This window comes from Pan paniscus, chromosome 6, assembly GCF_029289425.2.
Source record: "Pan paniscus chromosome 6, NHGRI_mPanPan1-v2.0_pri, whole genome shotgun sequence".
In the NCBI taxonomy this organism is placed as follows: Eukaryota; Metazoa; Chordata; class Mammalia; order Primates; family Hominidae; genus Pan; species Pan paniscus.
In genome coordinates, this window is record NC_073255.2 from 154,100,767 (window position 1) to 154,124,011 (window position 23,245).

Here is a 23,245-nt window from a genome sequence, read left to right on the forward strand (position 1 = left end):
AATTTCTCAATTTTTAACCTAAGTCTTACCAATCAACTCACAAGAATAGCTATCAGTGAGGCAAGTCAATTGCCTTCCTTGAACATCTTTACAAACTTGAAAGATGCCTCTTGATTGAGTTGTTTGAAGTACGGTCCTGAGAAAAGACAAGGGAATAGTTCCCATAACCTGCAGGGACTTCTTTTCACCAGAGGGTTTGGCAAGACTACCATGAGTTTAAAATAACAGAGTTAACACTGAAAATTCACTTTATTATGTTTTGATTTCAAAGAAAACGTAGACTTGTAAATAACAATAGTTCTTTGTAACAATCTGCATGACACTTTTATTAGCTAGTGGAAGTGGGAGGTTTGGTTAAACAGGAATCCATGTGAATATTGGGGGGAAGAAAACTAGAGTTGGAACAACTATGATTTAGAAAAATAATAATCATGTTGGGTTTTGCAAACCACCTGTCACCTTGCTGATCCCCAGAAAAATGTAAAGAACAATCTCATGGATGAGTGAAAATTTTCTCTGCCTAGATAAGGAGAAGGTCAAAAGACGCACAGCTTAGCTGTCAGCTCCCACCAGCAGATTGCTTTTCAGAGGCTCAGTGTGGACCTGACAAAAGCTATTTACCAGCTTTGGAACTGGCAAGGTTTATTTGTTGAGTACAACTCTTGCTCTTAAGATAAGGAAACCCACGTTGAAGTACAGTAAATAGACACAAAAGAATGGTTCTGGTCCATTGGACACCCCTCTGAGCCTTTATTTTGAGAGTCGGCAAGAGGAGAGATGAATGTTTTTCAGCTGAGCGAGACAACAGCCCCGGGCCAGCTTTTAATAACCCAGAAGTAATAACAATAACCCGCCTGAACAAGCCGGCCAGGAGAGCGCATGCACGGTCATGTTGTCCGCTTCTGAGACAGCCCTGCTTTAGGTCTGTTAGAGTTGATGTGAGGTTCCTTCATAAATTAATATGGCCTAGAAACGTCGATGTGAAACTGGATTTTCTGACTTTAAAGCTACCTTCTTTGAAAAAGAAATGTAATGTCTGATTTTTTTTCAGACTTTGTAATAATTCTAGTTAAAAAAAGAATACAGTTGTGACCATTTCAAAACACCTCTTGAAATTAATATTGGCTGCCTGGAACAGAGCTACACAATAGGTATGGACAACCTGAGCCATGGCTGGGGTCCCTGAGCCCAGTGGGCCTCATGATGGCTCAGGAAGTAGGTGCTGAATGTAGGGACAGGGAAGTGACAGCAGGAAGAAAGGTGGGGGTTACCAACAAAAGCAGAAAAAGCCACTGGCCCCCACCCCTCATTTTGTTTAAGACACATAGTCTCACTCTGTCACCCAGGCTGGAGTGCGATGGCGCTATCTCTGCTCACTGCAACCTCCGCCTCCTGGGTTCAAGTGATTCTCCTGCCTCAGCCTCCTGAGTAGCTGGGATTACAGGCACCCACCATCATGCCTGGCTAATTTTTGTATTTTTAGTAGAGACGGAGTTTCACCATGTTGGTCAGGCTAGTCTCAAACTCCTGACCTCAAGTGATCCACTCGCCTTGGCCTCCCAAAGTGCTAGGGTTACAGGCATGAGCCACTGTGCCTGGCCTGGAAAAAGCCACTGCCCTTGATCACCAAGCTTGGCCAGTCACCTGGCAAAAGTTACCAGGTTCTTTCCTTCTCACGTCCCCTCCCAACATCTGGTGCCACCCAGATGCCACATGATAGATCCCTCTTTTCAGATGTTTATTTCAATCTGGTGACACCTGGAGAAGGGAGAGCAGATAGCATTCTGGGGTGCCCTATGCCTCTCCTGCTTCCATTCTGAGACATCTGTAGTCCAGTAACATGCCAGAGCTCTCTCTCATCCCTGAGGGGCACAGAGCCAGAGCTTAGTGTGGTCATGGCACTGGGGACTAGCGTGCTTGAGCTTAAGTCACTTGAGTGGATAAATCGATCTCTTAAGGCAGAGCATTAACTCTTTCAGGCCTTGGGGGGCTACCCAAGATGCTGAAACTGAATGCACATTGACAAAGTGTGTTCTGAGAATAGAGACAAATATCAGTCAGCACCATGAACCAACTTACACAACCAAATCTGTTGAAGAAAACAACTTATATGCTCAGTCTCAGGGTCACGTGCAGATTATATCTTTATTGTAGAAAACTCCAGTGAACTAGTTTATGTCCTATTGTGGGAACTTTTTCAGATATTGTAGAAAATTAATGGACATTATCTTGGACCTAGAAAACTTCAATTTATAATAAGATTTTAATAAAGAGGAAATTTATAAGGGGATTTCCCAATTATTTTGTTTTGGCTAATTTGTGCCATATATTCCCCTTAAAAGCCTCAGATAATTCAGAGTTTCAGTGTATTTCAGGTTCCTGGAATACTGATCCTCTACCAAGCTCTAAGGCAAAGGAGTTTAAAATTACCTTCATTTGTTGTGTAATTTTTTTCCCGAACAATAGACATTTCCTCTTTCAGAAGTAAAAGCCGATAGCAATATTTCATTCTCTTATTTTTCCCACCTCAGTGGCAGGACCCACTGCCACTTGCGATGGTTGCCATAATCTCCCTTATGGATTAGGACAATTTATGTAGGTTCCTACGTGGATATGCCTTGTCCCCTTGCTACTTACCAGGAGGGATATATCTCAGCATAAAAAGAATGTCAGATCTAAACATCCCAGGCATAAAAAAAGTAGCAAACACACCATTGGAAGCTAAAATTATTTAAAATCCACTGAGTTAATTCTGGGAGAAGCTAGTTTCATTTAATGGATAAAGTCCTACACTATCTCAAACACTCAAGAGTGTGGTCCTATTTGTGATGGAGCATTGGGCAATGCCTGATATGTGCACCAATCCCTTCGCCTCTCTTGGTCTCAATTTCCCCAAACTGAAGGAAGCTGAGATGTCTCCTAAGATCCTTTCCAATTTGAAACACAGCCTGGATTGATGATTTCACAGTTCATCCAGCAGGAGGAAGGGCTGATGGCTGTGGGACCCCCATGAAAGTGCCTTCGCACTCTCATGAAGGAATTCACACCAACCTTCAGTGTAACTGAAGACTGAGCAGCTGCCCACGTGCCTGGCCTTCTTCACACCAAGCTCAGAGCAGCTACTGTCATTCCACTGTTCCCACCATCCGAATCCATAGAATAAAAGGAGGAAAGAGTCACTTTGGAAAAGTTAGACAACAATTTGGGAATGAGGGAAAGGGGATGAATTCTGACATTTTTAAGAGGGCTGGAGGCAAATGTTAACTATGGCAAAGTACTCCAGTAGGTTGTTTTGTACGAGTCTCAGTCTAAATGACCTTACTGTATGGTATTAAAGAATGAGGAAGAACCAATAATTTGATACCAGATGCATGTAATGAAATATCCTGTTAATGTAGCACTGTAAGGAAGTCATATACAGAATAAGAACCAAATTTTTCAAGAAGACGAGAAGTAGCTATTTCACCTTTCTTTCATTTAACATAAAAAAACGGTGCAGGCAGCCTCTCCATTTTCCCTGAATGTCATCTTTTGGCTGATGGCAGAAGCCAACCACTATTTGCATACTGATGCTCCCATAATTACAGTTGAGTCCCTTAAACATAGTCTCCAAGTTACGATTTGTTTGCAATATAATATAGCAGGGTTACCAACTTTATAAGCAATGCTATGTGTCATTTGCTTTAGGCTACAGTATCACATCATCTTGTAAGCATCAAATAAATACAATAAATATGACAGGTCTTTAAACTGGGCTTGAAGGGTGATGGGCATTAGCAGACGGCAGACGTGGCCGACTTCTTTCAGGCATCTGCTTATTGTAAGGCCGCCCCAGGCACGAGTTAGCTCTGGAAACCTCTCTGTCAGCATTTTAGTTCACCAATCTTGTATCCCCAAAATTTTCATCCTTCAAGTCATTTCAGTTATGAGATTCCATGGGTCACATGCATAATATGAGATAGGAATTTTATTCTCCCTTTTTTTCTTGATCTGTACAGATATATTTCTGATATTCCATCCACTAAATTATTTTCCACCATATTCACCCAATAGTTACAGAATATTGCCAGACCATTCATCTTCTTTTTAATTCCCTTCAGATTCTAAGTGAGAAGGAACTCTCATTCCCTAAAGATTTTTTATATCAAGGGGACAGTAATGCAAAGCAATCCCTTTCTGAGGCTTTTGCTCTTACAAAGATACAACACACCATAGTACCAAAGGACACACGTCCCCACCTTGTTACATCAGATTTTAATATGGCAATAAATGCCTTGAAAAATACACATTTTAAACTTAAAAGGGTATTGAAAGCCATTCTTCTCCAGGTAATTACCAATTACCCCTAAGGGTGGTAGCTGTAAAACCACTTGATCAGACAAAAGTCTTGGTCTTTTCAAAAGTTAAAGTTAAGTCAGGGGCAGTTGATTCTGCTTTCTTTACTGTTCCCATCTGAGAGAAGTATGGAATTTCTTAATTGGGACCATTTGTGGGAAGACATTGAGAAAGCTCCTTTGAGACACTTTTTTTTCTGCTTGGCCAACTGCTCTAGAAAGAACAAACGTCAAGGTGGGTGGAGACAGTGGTCTGGGCCCACCACCCTCCCGGTTGAACAGCCTGTCATGCTATTTCCAAAGAGAACTCGCCAGGAGGGGAGATGACTGCAGAACACCAGGAGATGGATAGAATAGGGTAGGCTTTAGGTGCAGCATGTGGCCCCCCCGTCCTGGGGCCCCCAGGGAGGAAGAGGGGGCTTCCGTTGAGACAAAGGCCACATGCCTTAGGAAATATCCCCCCAGAAAGAACCCAAAGGTCCAGTGTTCTTGCAGATCCAATGGAGTCCTTGTAGAAGGGAAGGTGGATGGTGACGCCTGCTGGGGTCATGTAGGGGTTGTCCAGTCAGCGTTCTTGGGGGCCTTGCATGTGTGCACATCCAGAGCTTCCAGGCAGTCCTGACAGCGCACGGCGCAGCACCAGTGGAACTTACACCCACACTTGGTCATCCGGGTGACATGGGAGGTGTCGTAGCCTCTCCCACAGCACATGACTTCACAGCTGTCCATGCCCCGGGAAGTCAGGTTGCACACACGGCCTGCTGTACCCAGGGAGCCTGGAAGACAAGCCAGGGAGTGTTACTGAAAAGGTCTGGGTGGAATCCAATATGCCTCCAGAGGAGGAGTCACGAGGTCCATCCTCCAGGACAGAGCCCTCACCCTCTCTTCCTACAGCCTGGGGCTGTTATACTCGTTCTGTGGGCCCATGCCATGTGTGCAAATCCCATTATGCCAGCTGCAGAGAGTGCAGTGGTGCTGAGAGGGCCGAGTCCCAAAAAGGTGAACATGAAACTTTGGATTTCCTTGGACACCCTGAATCCAGCTCTCCCACTTCTGAGTTGGATCGACTTTTCAGATTATCCTTACCCAGCCTTGAATTTAAGGATCCTTGATCGAGCAGAGCCAGATCAGAATAAAAGAAGGATCCATCCTGGCTCCTTCTCCCTACCTCAAACCACATTAAGGAAGCAGTGACCAAGGTTAGCTCTCTTAAAATTTGTCAGGGCATGCAGCCCTCAAAGGGAGGGAATTTTATCTCCATAGACCTGATTACACTGGCTTATGAGAAAGGGAATAGAACTCTGGTTCTGAAGAGGAGACATGGGCATCATTTGTGTGAGACCCTGAGGAAGGAGAAAGGCCCCACCAGGTTTATCATATTAACTGTCTCTCCTGCTGCAGTCTAGCAGGACATATAGATGTGTGTGAGGTCCCAGGCGAAGCCAGGATTCAAGGCCTTCAATAAACAAAATTGGCATAGAAAATCTGCCAGGAATTACCAATGGAACATTGTCTTAGTTAATCAGGGTGATGTTTGCTAAATGGCAATCCATATTTAGGTATTTGTTTCTGAAAAATAATTTTAAAGCTAGAAAGCCTTTTATTCATTTACTCTACTCTTGGGGACGCACTCAGAATTCTTTTATAAGCACATTATCAGACAACAGAACAAAGCGTTGTAGACATTTTGGGAGAGTATGCTGGGCTTACCATGATCCTTTCTGCTTCCTCCCCCACAGAGATGGGCACCTGGCAGCCATGTTGTATAACATCACCCTGCTCACTGGTGAACAATGATTGGACCAGGGGCAATCAACTGACTTGTGCTGGGCCAATCAGGTAAATTCCCTGTTGATTTGTGATTTTGACACAGATGATCACTATTGCCACTTAGTTGCTGTTGGCAGCTGTACACCATGGTGAGGTCTGTGGACTCGAGGAGGTCCACAGAAAAATAGAAATGAAGCAAATATACAGTGACAGTGAAGGCAAGACATGGAAAGAAATGCTGCCCAGATCCTGAACTATTTTCTGGTTCTGCTTCCATTTCTCCCTGAGGCCTGACTGCATTCCAACGTTTGAGTTCCTAGAGACTCTGTATCCTTATAAGAAGCTTCCCCTTGTGGCTTAAACTGTCCCAGTTTCTATTGCTTGCTATCAACAATCCCACCTAATTGATAAACCTAGAGAAGCTAAACTCTTATTTAAAAAACAAAACAAAACGACTTATATCAGGATGAAAAAGACAGTGACTTAATTCATTTTCAGTTTCTCCATCATTTAACTAGGAATGTCTTCCTTTTGATATCTCTGACAATGCCTCGTGACTGTCTCTCTGTTTATCACAGTCCGCTCTGTGTTAGAATTATCTACAGAAATGTCATGTTGCCCTGCCTGTTCGGGATGACCAGGGAAGCAGCAAGGTTCAAGCAGGGCACGGGGTCAAGAAGAGGAGAGGGTGGGGCAGCGTTTGGTCAGAATGATTGGCGGCGGAGAGCAGGAAGACTGGCCGGGGAACTTCATGAGGACAGGAAGGATGGCAAAAGGCCGGGGTCAGGGTGGAGGGTGGGTCAGCCAGGGATGGCTCCGAGCCTGCATCGTGCTGAAGAAGCATGGGGTTAGAAGAGGCAGCAGCTCAGCTTGGATTCCAGGCAGCCATCAGGACAGTCCTCAAAATTTACTGATTATGCAGAAAGGACTCACTGCCAAATGCTGCCTCTTCACAGCACACCCATTATTTCATTCAGTAAACATTTAGTGAACACAAACATATGTAAGACACTGTGCCAGCTGCTTGGGGCTTGGGGCACAAGGGAGAATAAAATAAATAGGACCAAGTTCCTATTCTCAGTGAACCCTCTATATGGCGCAGAGTTAAATATGTAAAGAGATACTTCCACTACTTTGGGTTGTTTGATTTGCTAAGGACCTACTGTAACCCACAGTACAGTCACGTGCAAAGCACCACAGCAAACAGAGCTCAAAGACAGTCAAATGAGGTTATTTAGAGCTTGGACAATCAGCGTTCAAATCCCAGATTTGCCGTGTATCAACTGTGTGGCCTTGGGCAAGTTACTTAAACTTGTTAAGCTTCAGTTTCCTCCTGTGCAAAACTGTAATAAAAATAGTTCTTTCATCATAGAGCTTTTGGTGAGAACATAATGAGATAGTGCATGAAAGTGCCTGGCATAAAATAAGTGCTCAATAAATGTTAACTATCCATATCTTCATCTAGCAAGTGTTTATTGAGTGACTACTATGTGCTAGGCACAGTTCTGGGAACATGGGATACATCAGAGAACGAAAACGAAGATCCTGCCCTCAGGAGCTTATGTTCTAAGGGCATGAGCCAAGCATATTATAATAGTGATATTTCTTGGTATTAATAGTAGCAAATAGATCCATCAACTGCACAGTTTTACAGAGGAGGTAGCATTAGAGATAGGTGTAAAGGATGACTAGAAGATTTGCAGGTAAAGAATAGGGTAAACAGCAACCTGGGCAAGATAGAACCTTCTGGCAGAAATTCTGAGGGCAAGTTCACAACAGACTGCTGATTCAGGGAGGGTATTAGGGACAATGAGCATAGAAAGGGAGGCTGGAGCAACAGGTTAAAGGGTCTGTTGTTGTTGTTGTTATTGTTGTTGTTTGAACAGGGTCTCACTCTGTCACGCAGGCTTGAGGGCAGTGGCACGAACATGGCTCGCTAGAGCCTCGACCTCCTGGGCTCAAGGGATTCTCCCATCTCAGCCTCTCAAGTGGCTGGGACTACAGGCACACACCACCCCATCCAGCTAATTTTTGTATCTTCTGTGGAGACAGGGTCTTGCCATGTTGCCCAGGCTGGTCTCAAACTCCTGGGCTCAAGCGATCCTCCTGCTTTGACCCCCACCAAAGTGCTGGGATTACAGGCGTGACTCACACGCCTGGCCTAAAGGGTCTTTATGCCATGCCACAGTTTGATTTTTATTACAAGGTGGGTGGTGGACCTGTCTAGACCTTTAATTCTGAAAACTATGTCGCGAAGGTTAAGTCTGGAAGAGCAGCTTAGGGCAGGGAGGAGGGCTGTTGGAATACTTCAGACAAGAGATATTGCGTGAAGAAACAAGCAGAACAAATACATGATTGGCTGAAGAGGGTGAACCACTAGAACTTGATGACTCATTGAATTAAGGAGTAGAGGGAGTGTCAAGTAGGAAAAGACTAAAAAAAAGTTAATTTGGCTGCACACCAAGGAGGTAACTGGCACCCTCGATGAGAGCAGTTTCAGTGGATGACATAGATGAATGTGGTGGAGGAGAGGACATGGGGACAGTGAGTGTAGGTAAAGTTTTCAAGAGGCTTGGTGATGAAGAGGATGAAAGAGAGTAGGGCCAAGAGTGGTGATAAAAGCAAGGGTGGGACTTGAAGATTATTTTAGGCCATTACATTTTCCGGTGGTATGTTTTGCAGCAGTAGATATCTGCACAAGGTTTTCATTTCAGATTAGGTTTTCATGTACCTAAAGTACAAAAATGGGAAAAACTAGTCATTGCTATTAAAAGGAGGTGATTTTCCTTAGGGAATAGAGAAAAAGAGCATGAGACATGCCTCTGGAATACTGGGCCCCTTCAGGTTTTTTATCTGGGCACAGGTCATGTGGGTGTGTCCATTTGTGAAAATTCACTGTGCTGTACACATGGAATGTGGGCACTCTTCTGCATTTCATATTTCAATAACAAGAAGAAGGTGGTAGAGGAAGAGGAGAAGGGGAGGGAGGAGAAAGAAGGGGAAGAGGAAGAAGGGAAAGAGGAAGAGGAGGAGGAAGACAAAGAGGAGGAGGAAGAGAAGAGGAAGAGGAGAAAGAGGAGGAGAGGGAGGAGGGGGAGGAGGAGAAAGAAGAAAAAGGAAGAGGAGGAGGAAGAGAAGGAGAAAGCAATGGTGGCATGTGCCAAGGCCAGGAAATGAGCAAAGCTCTGCAACGTGTGAGGAGCAGGAAAGTGTTCCCTATGGCTGGTATACAGTACTCAAAGGGGAGAGTGTCGGGAGATGAGGCTGGAGTGGTGAGGGGAAGCTGCATTGGGAATGGTCAAGGGGTTTAAACTTGACCTTGAGGGCAACAGAATGCTATTAAGGGCTTTCACACAAAAGGGCAACATGTTCTCATTTGTGTTTCAGAAGGATCTCCAAGGGTGTGGGGCTGGAATGAAGTGGAGGGGGCTGGAGTGAGGACAAGAAGACAAGTTAGAGACCAATACAGACTCTGGGCAGGACATGAGTGGCCTGGATTAAGACAGTGGTAGTGGGAATTGGAGCGGTTACTAGAGTCAAGAGAAGGTGAGGAGGCAGGACCTGTGGGACATGGTGACTGAGTGGAGACTGGGGGAGGATGAGAAAAGTCAAGGTTTCTCAGGTTCTGGCCTGAGTGACTGTTGGTGCTGTTAATTCCCTGACATGGGGGACACTTGGTTAGGGGTCAGCTTAGAGAAAAGATAATGAATTCAGTTTTCAACAGGTTGAGTTTGCTGTGACTGTGGGGCATTCAGGTAGAAATGTTTGCTGAAAATACTCTCTGGGACTCAGGAGAGAGGTGGGCATGAAGACTCAGGTTTAGAAATCTTTTGTGCAGTGGTGGTAACTGAAGCCACGGGTGTGAATGAGACCCCCAGTGGGTGTGAAAAGTGCTCTCACTTGGTATCCCAGAAGTGACTCTTAATTTTTACTTTTTTGTTATTGTTCACATGCCCTGAGCAGCAGTAAACATTCTTCCCTTCTACTGATCTGTATTTATCAAAATGGGAATACTGTACCATGCATTAGAATTCTTTATCTGCCGTAGGGCTTTGGGCTTAAGGGGGCCAGGATAAGGAGGTGAAGTGTCTCGTTCCTGACTCAGACTGTTGGCCTTTCACTGAAATCTAACTTGGTGGTCTTTCTTTCCTGAGTGGCTTCCAGCCTAACAAGGTTTGAGCTTGTGGTCTGACTCAGCCTTCTGTAATGGTCATGGTGTCTTTTGTCCCCCAGATACAGAAAACTGAACCAGACTGTCTGAACAGAAGGATTGCTCAGTGTAGTGACCTCAACACCATCAGAACTCAGAGAGAGGAGCAGACAAAGCTATGACCATTGACAAAAGCTTAACTCAGAAGTGGTTTCAGTAAAGGGAACAAAGCCTCTGGCAATGAGATGTCTCAGTAGTTCAATGTTCAGTTATAAAATGCTGGAAAACACAATCTGAACATGCCACTCTCCACCGGCTGCCCAAACAGGGCATAATGAGGGCCCAGAAGATGGAAAATGAGAGAGGGTTTTTGAGGATTGAGAGCCACTGATGAGAGAACAGCAGTGAGGTCGCAGCCTGGGGCTGTGACGGGCCCCCATGAGGCATCGGGGCACCAAGGAATGGGCCAACTGGGCGGGAAAGGGCGGTCCCTGCAGCTGGAAGGGAGGATGAGGCTGCCTAGTGATGGATGACAAATTGGCCCTGTTTAGGGGTTTGGATCTAATTAGATCTAATGACAGGCTGTAGGGCAGAAGGGCAGTTTTGACACTTGCTGTCATTTTAGCAGAACATAGAGCCATTTCATAGAAACCCTGAAAAGAACATTTCCAGAGTGCAGAATCTATACAAAATCGCTGGCATTACTTTCCCCTTAATGAATTACAATAAAGACTCATTATTATCAATAGCAGTAGGGCCATACTGTTCCATTGGTCTTTCCAAAACAGAAAGCATCACCATTATGTTTCCAATAAAATATAAGAACCAAGAGTATGTGTGTATGTGTGTGTGTTTTAATGAAAAGGAGCCACTGACTTTTACCAACTGCCTATTTGTTTAGTTCTAAATCTTTGGGACACATACTTTTAGATGTTTTTTCTCAAATAATATACAAACCTGTTAACTGAGTCACTCACCCTTGCTTGGGCCACAACAGGAACCACTGGGGAGACAAACCCAGCTACATCTATCAGCCTTAATCCCATAAGGGTGAGTTTTCACATTTTCCAAGCTGAATGGAGTGAAAGTTCATTCATCCTTTCTCACTTTTTTTTTCCCATTCCTTCTTCTTCTTTCTTCCTTTCCCTCTATCTTCTTTTCACTCTCTTTCTTTCCTTTCTGTTCACAACTGGAGCCAATATTTATGGAGCACTTATGTGAGCTAGGCCCCATGCTAAGCATTTTGCCTGCATTGTCTAATTTAATTCTCATAAGCTTATAAGGAAGGTACTATTATTATCACCATTTTGGAAATGAGGAAATGGAGATTCAGGAAGATTAAGTAACTTGCCCAAGATCACACAGGCAGCTGGTGGCAAGGACAAGATTTGCAAGCAGGCTTGCCTGACTGTAGAGCTCAAGCTCTTGACAGTCGTGACATTCTGCCCCTTTGCCAAGTGCCCAGTCCTGGTGCCCGGCCAGGCACCAGAAAGCAGCCTGCTTTATAACATTATGTGACCAGTGCAGCAGCGTCTTTCCCGTACTCTCTTCTAATTCTTTTATCAAATGAGTAACGTGCAAAGATCCTGACATGTAACTTTTTGGGGAGAGGGCCTTTTTCTTCAGCTCATGATATGCTGTAGACAATTACAACACATAAAGTTATGTAAGAAACTGAAAAAAAGACTGGGTTAACATGGTGTCAGTTGCTCATGCTGCATTTTTCCTATACTGATATTCCTACTGGATGCCTGTAACCTTTAAGAGAAATGAGAATAATTTGTTTGTAATGCCAGGATGCATGTCTCCAAATTATGTGTGCCCTCAAGGTGGTTTTAATATGTCACTGATGTGGCCAATGCCGAGGACATTGAGCCCTCTCTAGGCAGAACCTTCTGGTTCAGAGAAGCCAATGGCATCAATTTGTATCTCATCAAGAATATAATTACTCAGTCTGATCATCTACCTAACTCTTCATACTTCATTTGAAGATTCTCTGAGCCAGTTCCAACAGCCATCTTGATCTTTATAGGACAAATATTTGTACTACACTGTATCTACAAAACAAGTGTAGCTGGCTCTTAAAAATACTCCAGAAGAGACATTTTAAAAATAGTTTCAATTACCGGTCCTATCATTAGAGTCTCCCAAATTGATACTTTAAAAGGATAAACATATATTTGGATGCTTCACATTTAACATGTTTGTTCTACAAAATCATTCATGTTGGTTTATAATGTTATTTCTTATTGCAGTTTGATTTACATAGTTCACCTAAGAGGAAAGTGACAAGTTGGAAATTCATTTTCCCTGACTTCCTTTTGCTTTATATTTGTGAAGTATTCCCAGGATGTGTGGCCTGCCTGAGTCCAGAGCCCAACTCCCAGACACAGAAGGTTGCAGACTCGAAACTTCTTGTCATCTTTATACCAAACAATTGTGAGATCATCGTCCTAAACCCAGTGTCTATAAGATCCAGGCAAAGTCATTAAGGTTTGGCAATGTCTGTGCTGTGGGAAGGAGCTGCTTCCAGCCAGATGGACCTTTTGCTTGCCCATATGTGTTGTCATCCTGACTCGCACAAGAGCTCACAAATGCATAAGATTAAAAAAAAGGACAAAGAATTGGAGTTTCTAAATCACATAAGTTTGGGACCATGTAACACTTTTGGTGGAGCAATGCCGAGGGAACTTGATGGAATTGAGCATCCCATTTCTAGAGCTATAAAATTAATAATGGAGTCAGGGTTCCCAGTGTAAAAACATTTCTGTCTCCACTAACATGCATCTTGCTGACAGCAGAGGAGGAACAGAGGGGTTTTTGCTAATAGTTCCCAGACCCATACCTCTGGGACCTGGAGGAAGGGCTCCCTCCTCTCTCAATCTCTCTTTCTCTCTCTCTCCCCGCCCTTCTCTCCCTACTCTCTCTCTCTGTCTCTATCTCTCCCTCTCCTCCTCACCTCCTTCTCCCCCCATCCCCTCTCTCTGGATAGGCCTGTGTCTGGAAATTCCTGCCACTCCAGGATGACAGAGGCCCATATGTTGACTATTAGGGCATAAAGCAAGATTCACTTAAGCCTGTCATCCAATAGGCTGTTTCTCCTCTGGTTGACTTACATGTTGTCATTAATGACACAGATTTATTGAGGGAACAAAAGTATGTTAAAGAGCAAATGTTAGAGACCGCACATTCATCCACTGGTCAGGCTCACCCCTTCCTCACATTTGGACTGCACAGCTTAAGCTACATAGGAAAGACAATATCTTCACTTATCTCAGATGATTTTATTCAGTGTTTTCATAAGTTGGAAAAGTTTGACTGGCACAGGAAAGCATGTCCCATTAAATTAGCAAATCTTGTAATGGAATTAAAGTTGTTCTGGTCAGACTCTGTGAGGCTTTCCATATCTGGCACTACATAGCCTACTCAAAGCTATTTCCCACTGTAGTCCACCTGTACCTGCTAACCAGGGTATCTCTTCACTGTCCCACTGAAGTGACTTTCTGATGTCACAGTCATGTAGACTGTTTCCTCATAAGAGTTACTCTCGGCCGGGCACGGTGGCTCACACCTGTAATCCCAGCACTTTGGGAGGCCAAGGCAGGCGGATCACAAGTTCACGAGATCGAGACCATCTTGGCCAACATGGTGAAACCCTGTCCCTATTAAAAATACAAAAATTAGCTGGGCATGGTGGCGTGCCTGTAGTCCCAGCTACTCAGGAGGCTGAGGCAGGAGAATCGCTTGAACCCAGGAGGTGGAGGTTGCAGTGAGCCAAGGTCGTGCCACTCTACTCCAGCCTGGGCGACAGAGCGAGACTGTCTCAAAACAAAAACAAAAACAAAAAGTTACTCTCATCTGCTGCATTGGCCTTTCCTGTAACTCCTTCCATCAGAAGTCTTCCCATCCTTCCAGATTCAGGCCTACTTCAGCATTTTCTATACAGCACTTTTGGTCTGCAAGCCCAGCTAACCTCCTTCATTAGGCCTGTAATGCACATCACGCCACAGGGTTCATGCACTGTTTGGAAATATTTGATCATTTTTCATGCATCTTGTCTCCCCAGGGACAGGGGTTGGGTCTTATGCTTTCTTCTTATGCTTTCTTCTATATACTGTGTGGTCAACACATATGTGCTGATTTATTAAATATTACATTAAAAATAGTGTCTTAAAAATTTAGATCAAGGCTGGGTGTGGTGGCTCATGCTTGTAATATCAGCACTTTGGGAGGTCAAGGTGGGCAGATCACTTGAGGTCAGGAGTTCAAGACCAGCCTGGCCAACATGGTGAAACCCCATCTCTACTAAAAATACAAAAATTAGCTGGCCATGGTGGTGGGCACCTGTAATCCCAGCTACTCGGGAGGCTGAGGCAGGAGAATCGTTTGAACCCAGAAGGCAGAGGTTGCAGTGAGCTGAGATTGGGCCATTGTACTCCAGCCTAGGTGACAGAGCAAGACTCCGTCTCAGGGAAAAGAAAAAAAAAAATTAAGGTCAGCTTTCCTTTTGCCTGATGAGGGCACATTTCTCCAGGGACTGGTCACCCAGTCTTCAGGCACCATGGTGGCAGCAGACCAGCTAAACCTTGGCTCTGTTCAAATGATCTTGCTTGGTATATGGAAAACACATACCAAAAACGTGGCACATTTTTAAATGATAGAAATTAAAAATGACAACTTAAGAAAGTTTGTGGTATCAATTTAAGGTTCTGTTATTGCAAACTTAATTAAACTTAATAATTAATTCATTCACTTACTGAATCAAAGGAACCTTAGAAATTGCTAGATGAAACAGCCATTTCTTAAGAGACCCAGAGAAGTTAATTTGCCCATTAGTCCAATTGGAGAAATAGTGATATGCAGCAATCTGTAGCACCAAAGTCTCCTTATAGATCACACAGGGCTCTTTCCCTAATAATATGAAATATGCATATCTTTAAAAAAGATGTTTACCAGTACAAAATAGGTGTCATGCGGAAAGCTTAAATGAAGTAAGCACATTTGTTATTTTAAAGTATTTTAACGTCATCCTTTTGTTTGCAACACATTTAATTGGTAATTCAAAATGAGTAGTTTCTATTTCCAAAATACAAAGATAAAAGGACATCTATTTGGTAAAGTATTTGTCAGTAGTTCAAACTATGTCAAAGAATTAGAAATAAGAAAATAAACATTTTTTTTCCTGAAAAGTATCTTTTTTTTTTAGAAAAAAAAATCCTTTTTTCAGTATTCACAATTCAATCTGATTACCACTGTCAATTCAAATTAAGGCACATTTTAGTGTATCCTAAAAATACAGTAATTCTACTAAGTTTGTATTTTAAAAATAACACAGATTTATAGATTCTGCCTACAACATCAAAGAGCATTGGATGTGCAAAGTATTTTTGCTATGTTAATACGAGAATTAGGAACTACTCAGGGAGGCCACTGATAGTAGTGAGTGAAACATGCCCCTCCAAGAGTAAAAGAACTGAGTCTCTGCTGCCAGTTAAAAGCAATAGATATAGTCTGCTGATGCATTAGTTCACGTTAGACTTTTTTTTTTTTTTTTTTTTTTTTGAGACAGAGTCTCGCTCTGTTGCTCAGGCTGGAGTTCAGTGGTGCAATCTCGGCTCACTGCAAGCTCTGCCTCCCAGGTTCACGCCATTCTCCTGTCAGCCTCCTGAGTAGCTGGGACTACAGGCGCCCACCACTACGCCCGGCTAATTTTTTTGTATTTTTAGTAGAGACTGGGTTTCACCGTGTTAGCCAGGATGGTCTCGATCTCCTGACCTCATGATCCTCCTGCCTCGGCCTCCCAAAGTGCTAGTATTACAGGCGTGAGCCACTGCGCCCGGCCCACTTGAGACTTTTTATCTCCAGGGGAATAGCCAGGCAAGCAACATCTGAAACTCCATAAATGCCTCATGAATGCGCCTGAATATGAGGAAAAATTCCATTGAACACTTAAGCTTAAATGGGAATTTTCATAGGCTGTGAGTTAAAAGCTAAGCAGTGCTGGGTGGAGATGTGCTTAGTAATCCCCTTCAAAGGAACCAAGTTATCTTTAAGCTATGAAGCAGTGCTAACACACAGAAGAATGCAGCTAATCTAATGAAACTATTTTATGTTTTTTTATAATTTGCCATTCAATTCACTTCAACACATGTTTGTGTACTAGGAGTTGGGGAACTAGTGAGCAAGGCAGATACAGTTCCTGCCGTCACAGGATCCTCAGTGGACTCCAATGGTACAGGCAGGTCACAAACACATGTTTATACAAATTCGCTATACACACTATGGCAAATGCTATGCTCAAAAGAACATAGCTCTGTTTGGACCTAGGGGTTGGTAGTAAGGATGGAGAAGCAGATAGGTCCTTGACACATTTAAGAGGTCCCAGTGGTACCCGGGATGATGGAGGTGACAAGGAAGGAGTGTAAGGAATGACTCGCAGGTTTATGCTTGACCATGGAAGTGGGTGGCAGGCAGTACCATTTTCTGAGATGAGGAGAGCTGGGGGAAAACAAGTTTCAGGGGACGGGGCAAATAAGGAGTCCAGTTTTGAGCAGAAGCAGGTTGATATAATTGTATGAAATCTGGGTGAAGCTGTCAAGCAGGGAATTGGATACAGGATGATGGTACAGAAGGCAGACAAGGACAGGGACAGCATTTAAAACCATAGGAATGGAGAGACCAAACCAGGGAGAAAGTACAGAGAGAGAGCAAAGAGAGTTCAGACAGCCTGGAAGATCTTCAAAATTTAGAGAAGGAGAAACTAGCAACTGAAATCAGAAAGGATCAGTTATTGGAGCAGGAGGAAAAGCAGGGGAGTGTGGTTATAAAGTCAAGGAAATAAGACTGTTTTGGGAAGGAGGGAAAGGCTAATTATACTATATGCCACTAAAGAGTTTGAAAAGAAGGCTCAATGGATAGTAATTACTACTAATTCTAGAGCATAATCAATAACTACCCATGAAAATGGTGACTTATAAGCCTCAGTGAAACATTTTTTTCTACAATTCTCTTCTGGTCTAGCTATCTTAGCACCTTTTAGATATCAATCCATGAATTTCTATAAGTGTCAAAGCAGAAGGAGATGAATAACTTATTCTTTACCTTGTCAAAATGACATATATAAGATAACCTTATAACAGAGCAATGCAACAAGGACTGAAACCTAAACACCACCACTTTCCTGCCCCAGTGTGAGGGTTCTCCAGCACCTAGACTGTGTCCCAGTGCCTGGCTACTGCTTCAAGGACCATGAAGTCGATGACACCACGAGGATAAGGACTGAGTCTGTTTTCCTCAATCCTGTGTTCCCAGTGATTATAAGAGTGTCTGGCACATAGGAGGATCTCAATCAATATTTGTGCAATGAAGAAATGAGGGACTTAAGGTGTACGGGTTAGAACTTCACATATTAGTATCTAAGTAAGATCCACCCATTGCTATTGGCTGACATATTTTTAATCATGTTTAATCATTAAAAACATGTTCCCTTGTTTTTAATCAGCTGGTGGGACACAATCCCGGCATTCATGAGCTTCTGCAAAGTAGGCCACACCACTGGGCATGAGAGAACACCAGTCTCTGAAAACCATGATTGGGATTGTGTACCCATGGGTTCTGAGTTCTGTTTGCCAAATATGATTTATGTGGGGGGAAAATGTGATACCTCGGTGCTTACACCATTCACAGCCTGGAGTTGTCAACCAGGCTTTTGGGTTTTTCGCAGGCAACAAATTAAACAATGACTGAGCTCCGTTTGTTTTTTGAACTTGACTGGAGAAGAGGTGGAGTGTGGCTTGTTTCCTGCAGTTGGAGAGGAGACCTCAGGGTGACCTCTGGCCCAGGTCAGGGTTTTTACATCATAACTAGTGAAAGTGGCCTGTGATTAGGTGCAGACGCATTCTCTGGAGGGGAGAGCAGCAGCATTCCTCAGTTAGAGATGAACCTATCTCTACCTTAAGGGCTTCTTTGATTTACAGATGCCTGGAGCAGTAACCAGAGTAGATAACTATAGAGCCACCAGGATACTCATCCCAGACAGTCCAGCTTCCAAGATCTAGCCTCCAATTTGGCCTGCAAAATGTCACATGCACAACATCACACGGTTGTACGTACTCTTCAGATCTGAGCTGCATGGGGCGAGTAATTATAGTTGAACCTCAGAGCACTCACTTTCTTCAGTTGAAGACTAGAGGAAAATGTCTTTTGCTGTTGTTCTTGCCATAATAATATCTTCTTTAATTGGTTTTTAAGCTTACTATTTCTTTTCTCTTTTTTTTTGAGACAGAGTTTCACTCTTGTTGCCCAGGCTGGAGTGCAATGGTGTGATCTCGGCTCACCACAACCTCCGCCTCCCAGGTTCAAGCAATTCTCCTCACTCAGCCTCCCGAGTAGCTGGGAATACGGGCATGCACCACCACGCCTGGCTAATTTTGTATTTTTAGTAGAGATGGGGTTTGTCCATGTTGGTCAGGCTGGTCTCGAACTCCCAAACTCAGGTGAGCCGCCCTCCTCAGCCTCCCAGAGTGCTGGGATTACAGGCATGAGCCGCTGCCCCCGGCCAGCTTTCTATTTCTTAGGAGCAATCAAAGGCATTGACGCTTTTGAAAATCTGAGGGGCTTGTAATTGAAAAGGGCTTCAAGGCAACCTAACCAAAATGTGGGTGAAGCTTGATTCTGATTACTTTTGACCTCCCCTCTTTGTGGGCGCCTCACCCCATAAAGTTCCCATGTCCTCATGCTGCCTCTTCATCACACAGGACCTACTCCCAACCACACTCACACACACACACACACTGGGACGTAAGTGGCACAGTGAGAAAGGTATGGGTTTTTGTTTTTATTTTTTTTATTCTCACAGGCCATGCCATCTTGGGCAAGTTAAGTAACTTTGCGGAACCTCACTTTCCTTCTGTATAAATGGAGGTAATTGCCTTGAAGAATCAGAGCATATGCACATAAGGTGTGTAGCGCAGGGCCTGACTCGCAGCAGGAACTCAACAAATGTTCTCGCAGCCTTCTCCAGCTAGGTCTGTCCCCATCCAGGAATAACCTGGGGTCTTGACTCTGCAATTTTTCGCATCAAAGTTCACTAGCCTGGTAGTGTTATTTCAGGACTTCTCTAGAGGCTGACTTGGTAACTGCTGTCAGTAAAAGCTTTGATGGCTGAAATAATTTTGTTTATTTGCAGTCAAAGAGGGTTCCTGAGGATGCTGGCCTAGGAGTGAAAGAATGACTCTCTTATACTGGGCAAGCCATGGTGGGAGATGTTTTTTGGGAGATGTTTATTTAGAGTTATCTAGTTTTCCTTAGCAAGAAATCAGGTACTCAAAAACATATATATATGAAACTAATGTCTCCCTGAATTTCTTCTTGCATAATAATTAGGGAAAATTAGGAATCATACGCTACCTAAATCACTGATTTTTCAAACTTTGAGGTGTTTAAGTTTGAAAAGTTTGCAGAGGCAGTGCCAGTGGACTCAGCCACTTGAGAAGCTGAGGTGAGAGGATCACTTGAGTTCAGGAGTCGGAGCCTGCGGTGAGCCACGATGGTGCTACTGCAGTCTGGGCAACAGAGCAATAAAAAAAAAATTAAAATGATGAAAAACAGAAAAACTTATATAATTTCGGGAACAGCTCCCTAAGATGCTAGTTCAATAGGTTTCTGAAGAGCCACTTCCTTTGGAAAAAAGTAGACCAGACCTGTAGACTGCATCAGTTGCACAAACCTAATTGATAAAACAAGCCAGCTCACATCAGTCAACAAGCTACCTTGGACAGGAAGCAGTTGCTGACCAGCAAGAGTAAAGCCAGTCAGTTCCAAATACTGATTCCCTAATAATGTTCAACCTGCTCACCACCATCGCTTCCCCAGTGCTGGCAAGTAGAAGGCGCCCACTAAGTTGAATATTAAGTGTGCATGATTTAAAAACAAAAGCAATGATGGAAAGCAAAGAAAGAAGCAAAACCAAACAAAATAACCACAACGAAGTAGAGTGAGCAGTATGAGATGCAATGTCAGGAAGGGTTAATGCTGATTTTAAAAGAGAAAATGAAAAACAAGAAATTCTATATTAATTACTTGATTTAAATTTGACTGCAAACTTTTGACTTGTTTTGGAGCCTGGCTATCCCAGGATGATAGCCCATTTTGAACACGTGAGAGTTCCATTTACCAGAAAACAGGCCTTTCCTAATGCAATAGGATTTTAGCACGGTGGGGTTGGGGGCCTCGGTGGTGTGCTTACTCAATAATGTGTGCATGCTGGTGGCTCTCCAGTGCAGACTGAGAAGATGATACACTGACCCAACACCTTCATTTTGAGAAGAGAGAGGCTCCCAGATCCCACTGAGTTAAAGGCAGAAAGCCCCCTTCTTACAGGTCTCAGATTCTCTGTTACACCCCCTGCCTCTACTAGCCAGAGGTTAGAGGACACTCCAGGATGACTCTGTTCTCTCCAGGATGACTGACTTGCTAGAGCACATGCTACAGAAATTTCCAGTAGAAAGTGGCCAGGATGAAACCTCAACTTTATTTATTTTTTATTTTTTAGAGATGGGGTCTCTCACTATGTTACCCAGGCTGAGTTTGAACTCCTGGCCTCAAGTGATCCTCCCGCCTCAGTCTCCCAAGGCACTGGGATTATAGGCATGAGCCACTGTGCCTGGCCAAGCCTCATCCTTAAAAGGCCATTGGTCACATAACCAAGAGCAAGGCCCTCAGCAGCCATATGGATGGAAGCAGGTTTTCTCAGATAAAACTTGCATCTCATACATCTCATACATGTGGCTAATTGCATATGACTCCAAATATATACAATAAAAAATTTTTAACTATCTGTACTTGTGCTTGCATAATATCAAATATCCTAAATCATATTTTTACTAAAATAATCATCTGATGGTCAACAGAATTAAAAAGAAATATTGCAAGGTTTGCATCAACCACTTTGGCATTTTCTTAGGCTCAGCCAAAAAGGACATTAACTAAGTACAGTTCAAATAATTTATAAATAATCTAGGAATCTTACTGGAAATCTGATCCAATACATTGGAACTGGCAACTAAAAAAAAAAAAAAATGAATAGGGTAGATCTTGGTTAATCAACACCAACTGAGAACCAATTTCAAATTTTTAAAGTCAGATAAGCTAAAATTTGTCTAAGACAGAAGATAGATAAGAGAGAAAATAAGTTATATAGCTTTCTTCAGAAAGCCAGCACCTGCGGCTGTGTGCAGCGAGAGGCAGAGTAAAATCGTTGTTGAAAAGACAGCCACAGCCAGGTGCGGTGGCTCACGCCTGTAATCCCAGCACTTTGGGAGTCTGAGGCAGGTGGATCACTTGAGGTCAGGAGTTCGAGACCAGCCTGGCCAACAAGGTGAAACCCCGTCTCTACTAAAAATACAAAAATTACCCAGTCGTGGTGGCTCATGCCTGTAATCCCAGCTATTCGGGAGGCTGAGGCAGGAGAATCACTTGAACGTGGGAGGCAGAGGTTGCAGTGAGCCAAGATCGCACTGCTGCACTCCAGCCTTGGTGACAGAGCAAGAAAGAAAGAAAGAGAGAGAGAGGAGAGAGAGAGAGGAGAGAGAGAGAGGAGAGAGAGAGAGAAAGAAAGGAAAGAAAGAAAAAGAAAGGAAAGAAAGAAAGAAAGAAAAGAAAAGAAAGAAAAAGAAAGAAAGAAAAGAAAGAAAGAAAGAAAGAAAGAAAGAAAGAAAGAAAGAAAGAAAGAAAGAAAGAAAGAGGAAAAGACAGCCAGGGCCGGGCGTGGTGGCTCACGCCTGTAATCCCAGCACTTTGAAGGATGAGGCAGGTGGATTACCTGAGGTCAGGAGTTCGAGACCAGCCTGGCCAACATAGTGAAACCCCGTCTCTACTAAAAATACAAAAATTAGCCAGGCGTGGTGACACATGCCTGTAATCACAGCTACTCGGGAGGCTGAGGCAGGAGAATTGCTTGAGCCCAGGAGGCGGAGGTTGCAGTGAGCCAAAATTGTGCCACTGCACTCCAGCCTGGCCAACAGAGCGAGACTCTGTCTCAAAAAAAGAAAAGAAAAGAGAAGAGAAGAGAGACGAGACGAGACGAGATGAGATGAGACGAGACAAGATGAGATGAGATGAGACAGCCAGGCTCAGGTTTAAGTCCCTGATCTGCCTCTTACTAACCACAAGTGGGTAGGGAAAATCTTTAACCTCTTAGAGCTTCAGTGTCCTCCCATAAAATGGGATAATAACATACTCACCTTATAGACTTTCTGTGAGAATCAATGAGAGAATGTAGCTGCAGCTCTGGCATGTGATGGGTACTACAGATATATCTGCTATTTTAGGATTAAGAAAGAGAATTTCTTTCTAATACAAAGAGTTGAAAAAGCGGAGTACGCAAGAATAACTTAGTAACTTGAAGAGGCAGCAGGGATTAGATTCAGAATCACCTCTGTGGGGTAAAAAAAAATATGGTCTATATTTCATTGACAATAAATGTCATACCTGTTATACCTAAGGCAGTACATATTCCTCAGGTACACCAGCCTGCTTCCCTGTGCAAACTGCTTCAATCCAAAGAACCAGAAAAGACATGCTGGGGAAGAGGGTCCTCTTATATTTGAAATAAGGTTTTTGCTCCCCAAGGCCTTTTCACATATGTGTCCTTGGAGGCAGGCAGGGGCAAGTGTCTAATGGGTCAAAGCACAGGCCAAGGGATCAGACATCCACCCTCTCCTACCGGTGAGATCGTGAGCAGGTCATTCACTTTTCTTATCTGTACAATGGAGAAGGTGATATCTAGGGTTGCTTATCTGACTTACAAAGTAAGATGTGAACGTGGTTCTTGGTTGGTTTTGATCATCTAGGAGCCACCTTTTATTCAATTTTTTCTGGTTAGTAACAAGTTTCAATGTATTGCTGTCATAGGGCTGCTGTAAGGATCCTACTGTAAGGATAAAATAAGACCATGTGTGCAAGGATGTCAGCCCAGTACCCAGTGCACAGG

General features: G+C 43.5%; 1 protein-coding gene across 1 annotated transcript in view; it reads right to left on the reverse strand.

Moving 5' to 3' along the window:
* Positions 1-258: 258 nt before the first annotated feature.
* The window catches only part of WNT2 (Wnt family member 2), a 50,381-nt gene continuing 27,394 nt past the window's right edge, over positions 259-23,245 (reverse strand). The window contains exon 5 of the mRNA XM_003808650.6: positions 259-5,110. Within this exon, the coding sequence (XP_003808698.1) occupies positions 4,881-5,110 (230 nt within the window). The 3' untranslated portion in view covers positions 259-4,880. The remainder of the gene's footprint in view (positions 5,111-23,245) is intronic.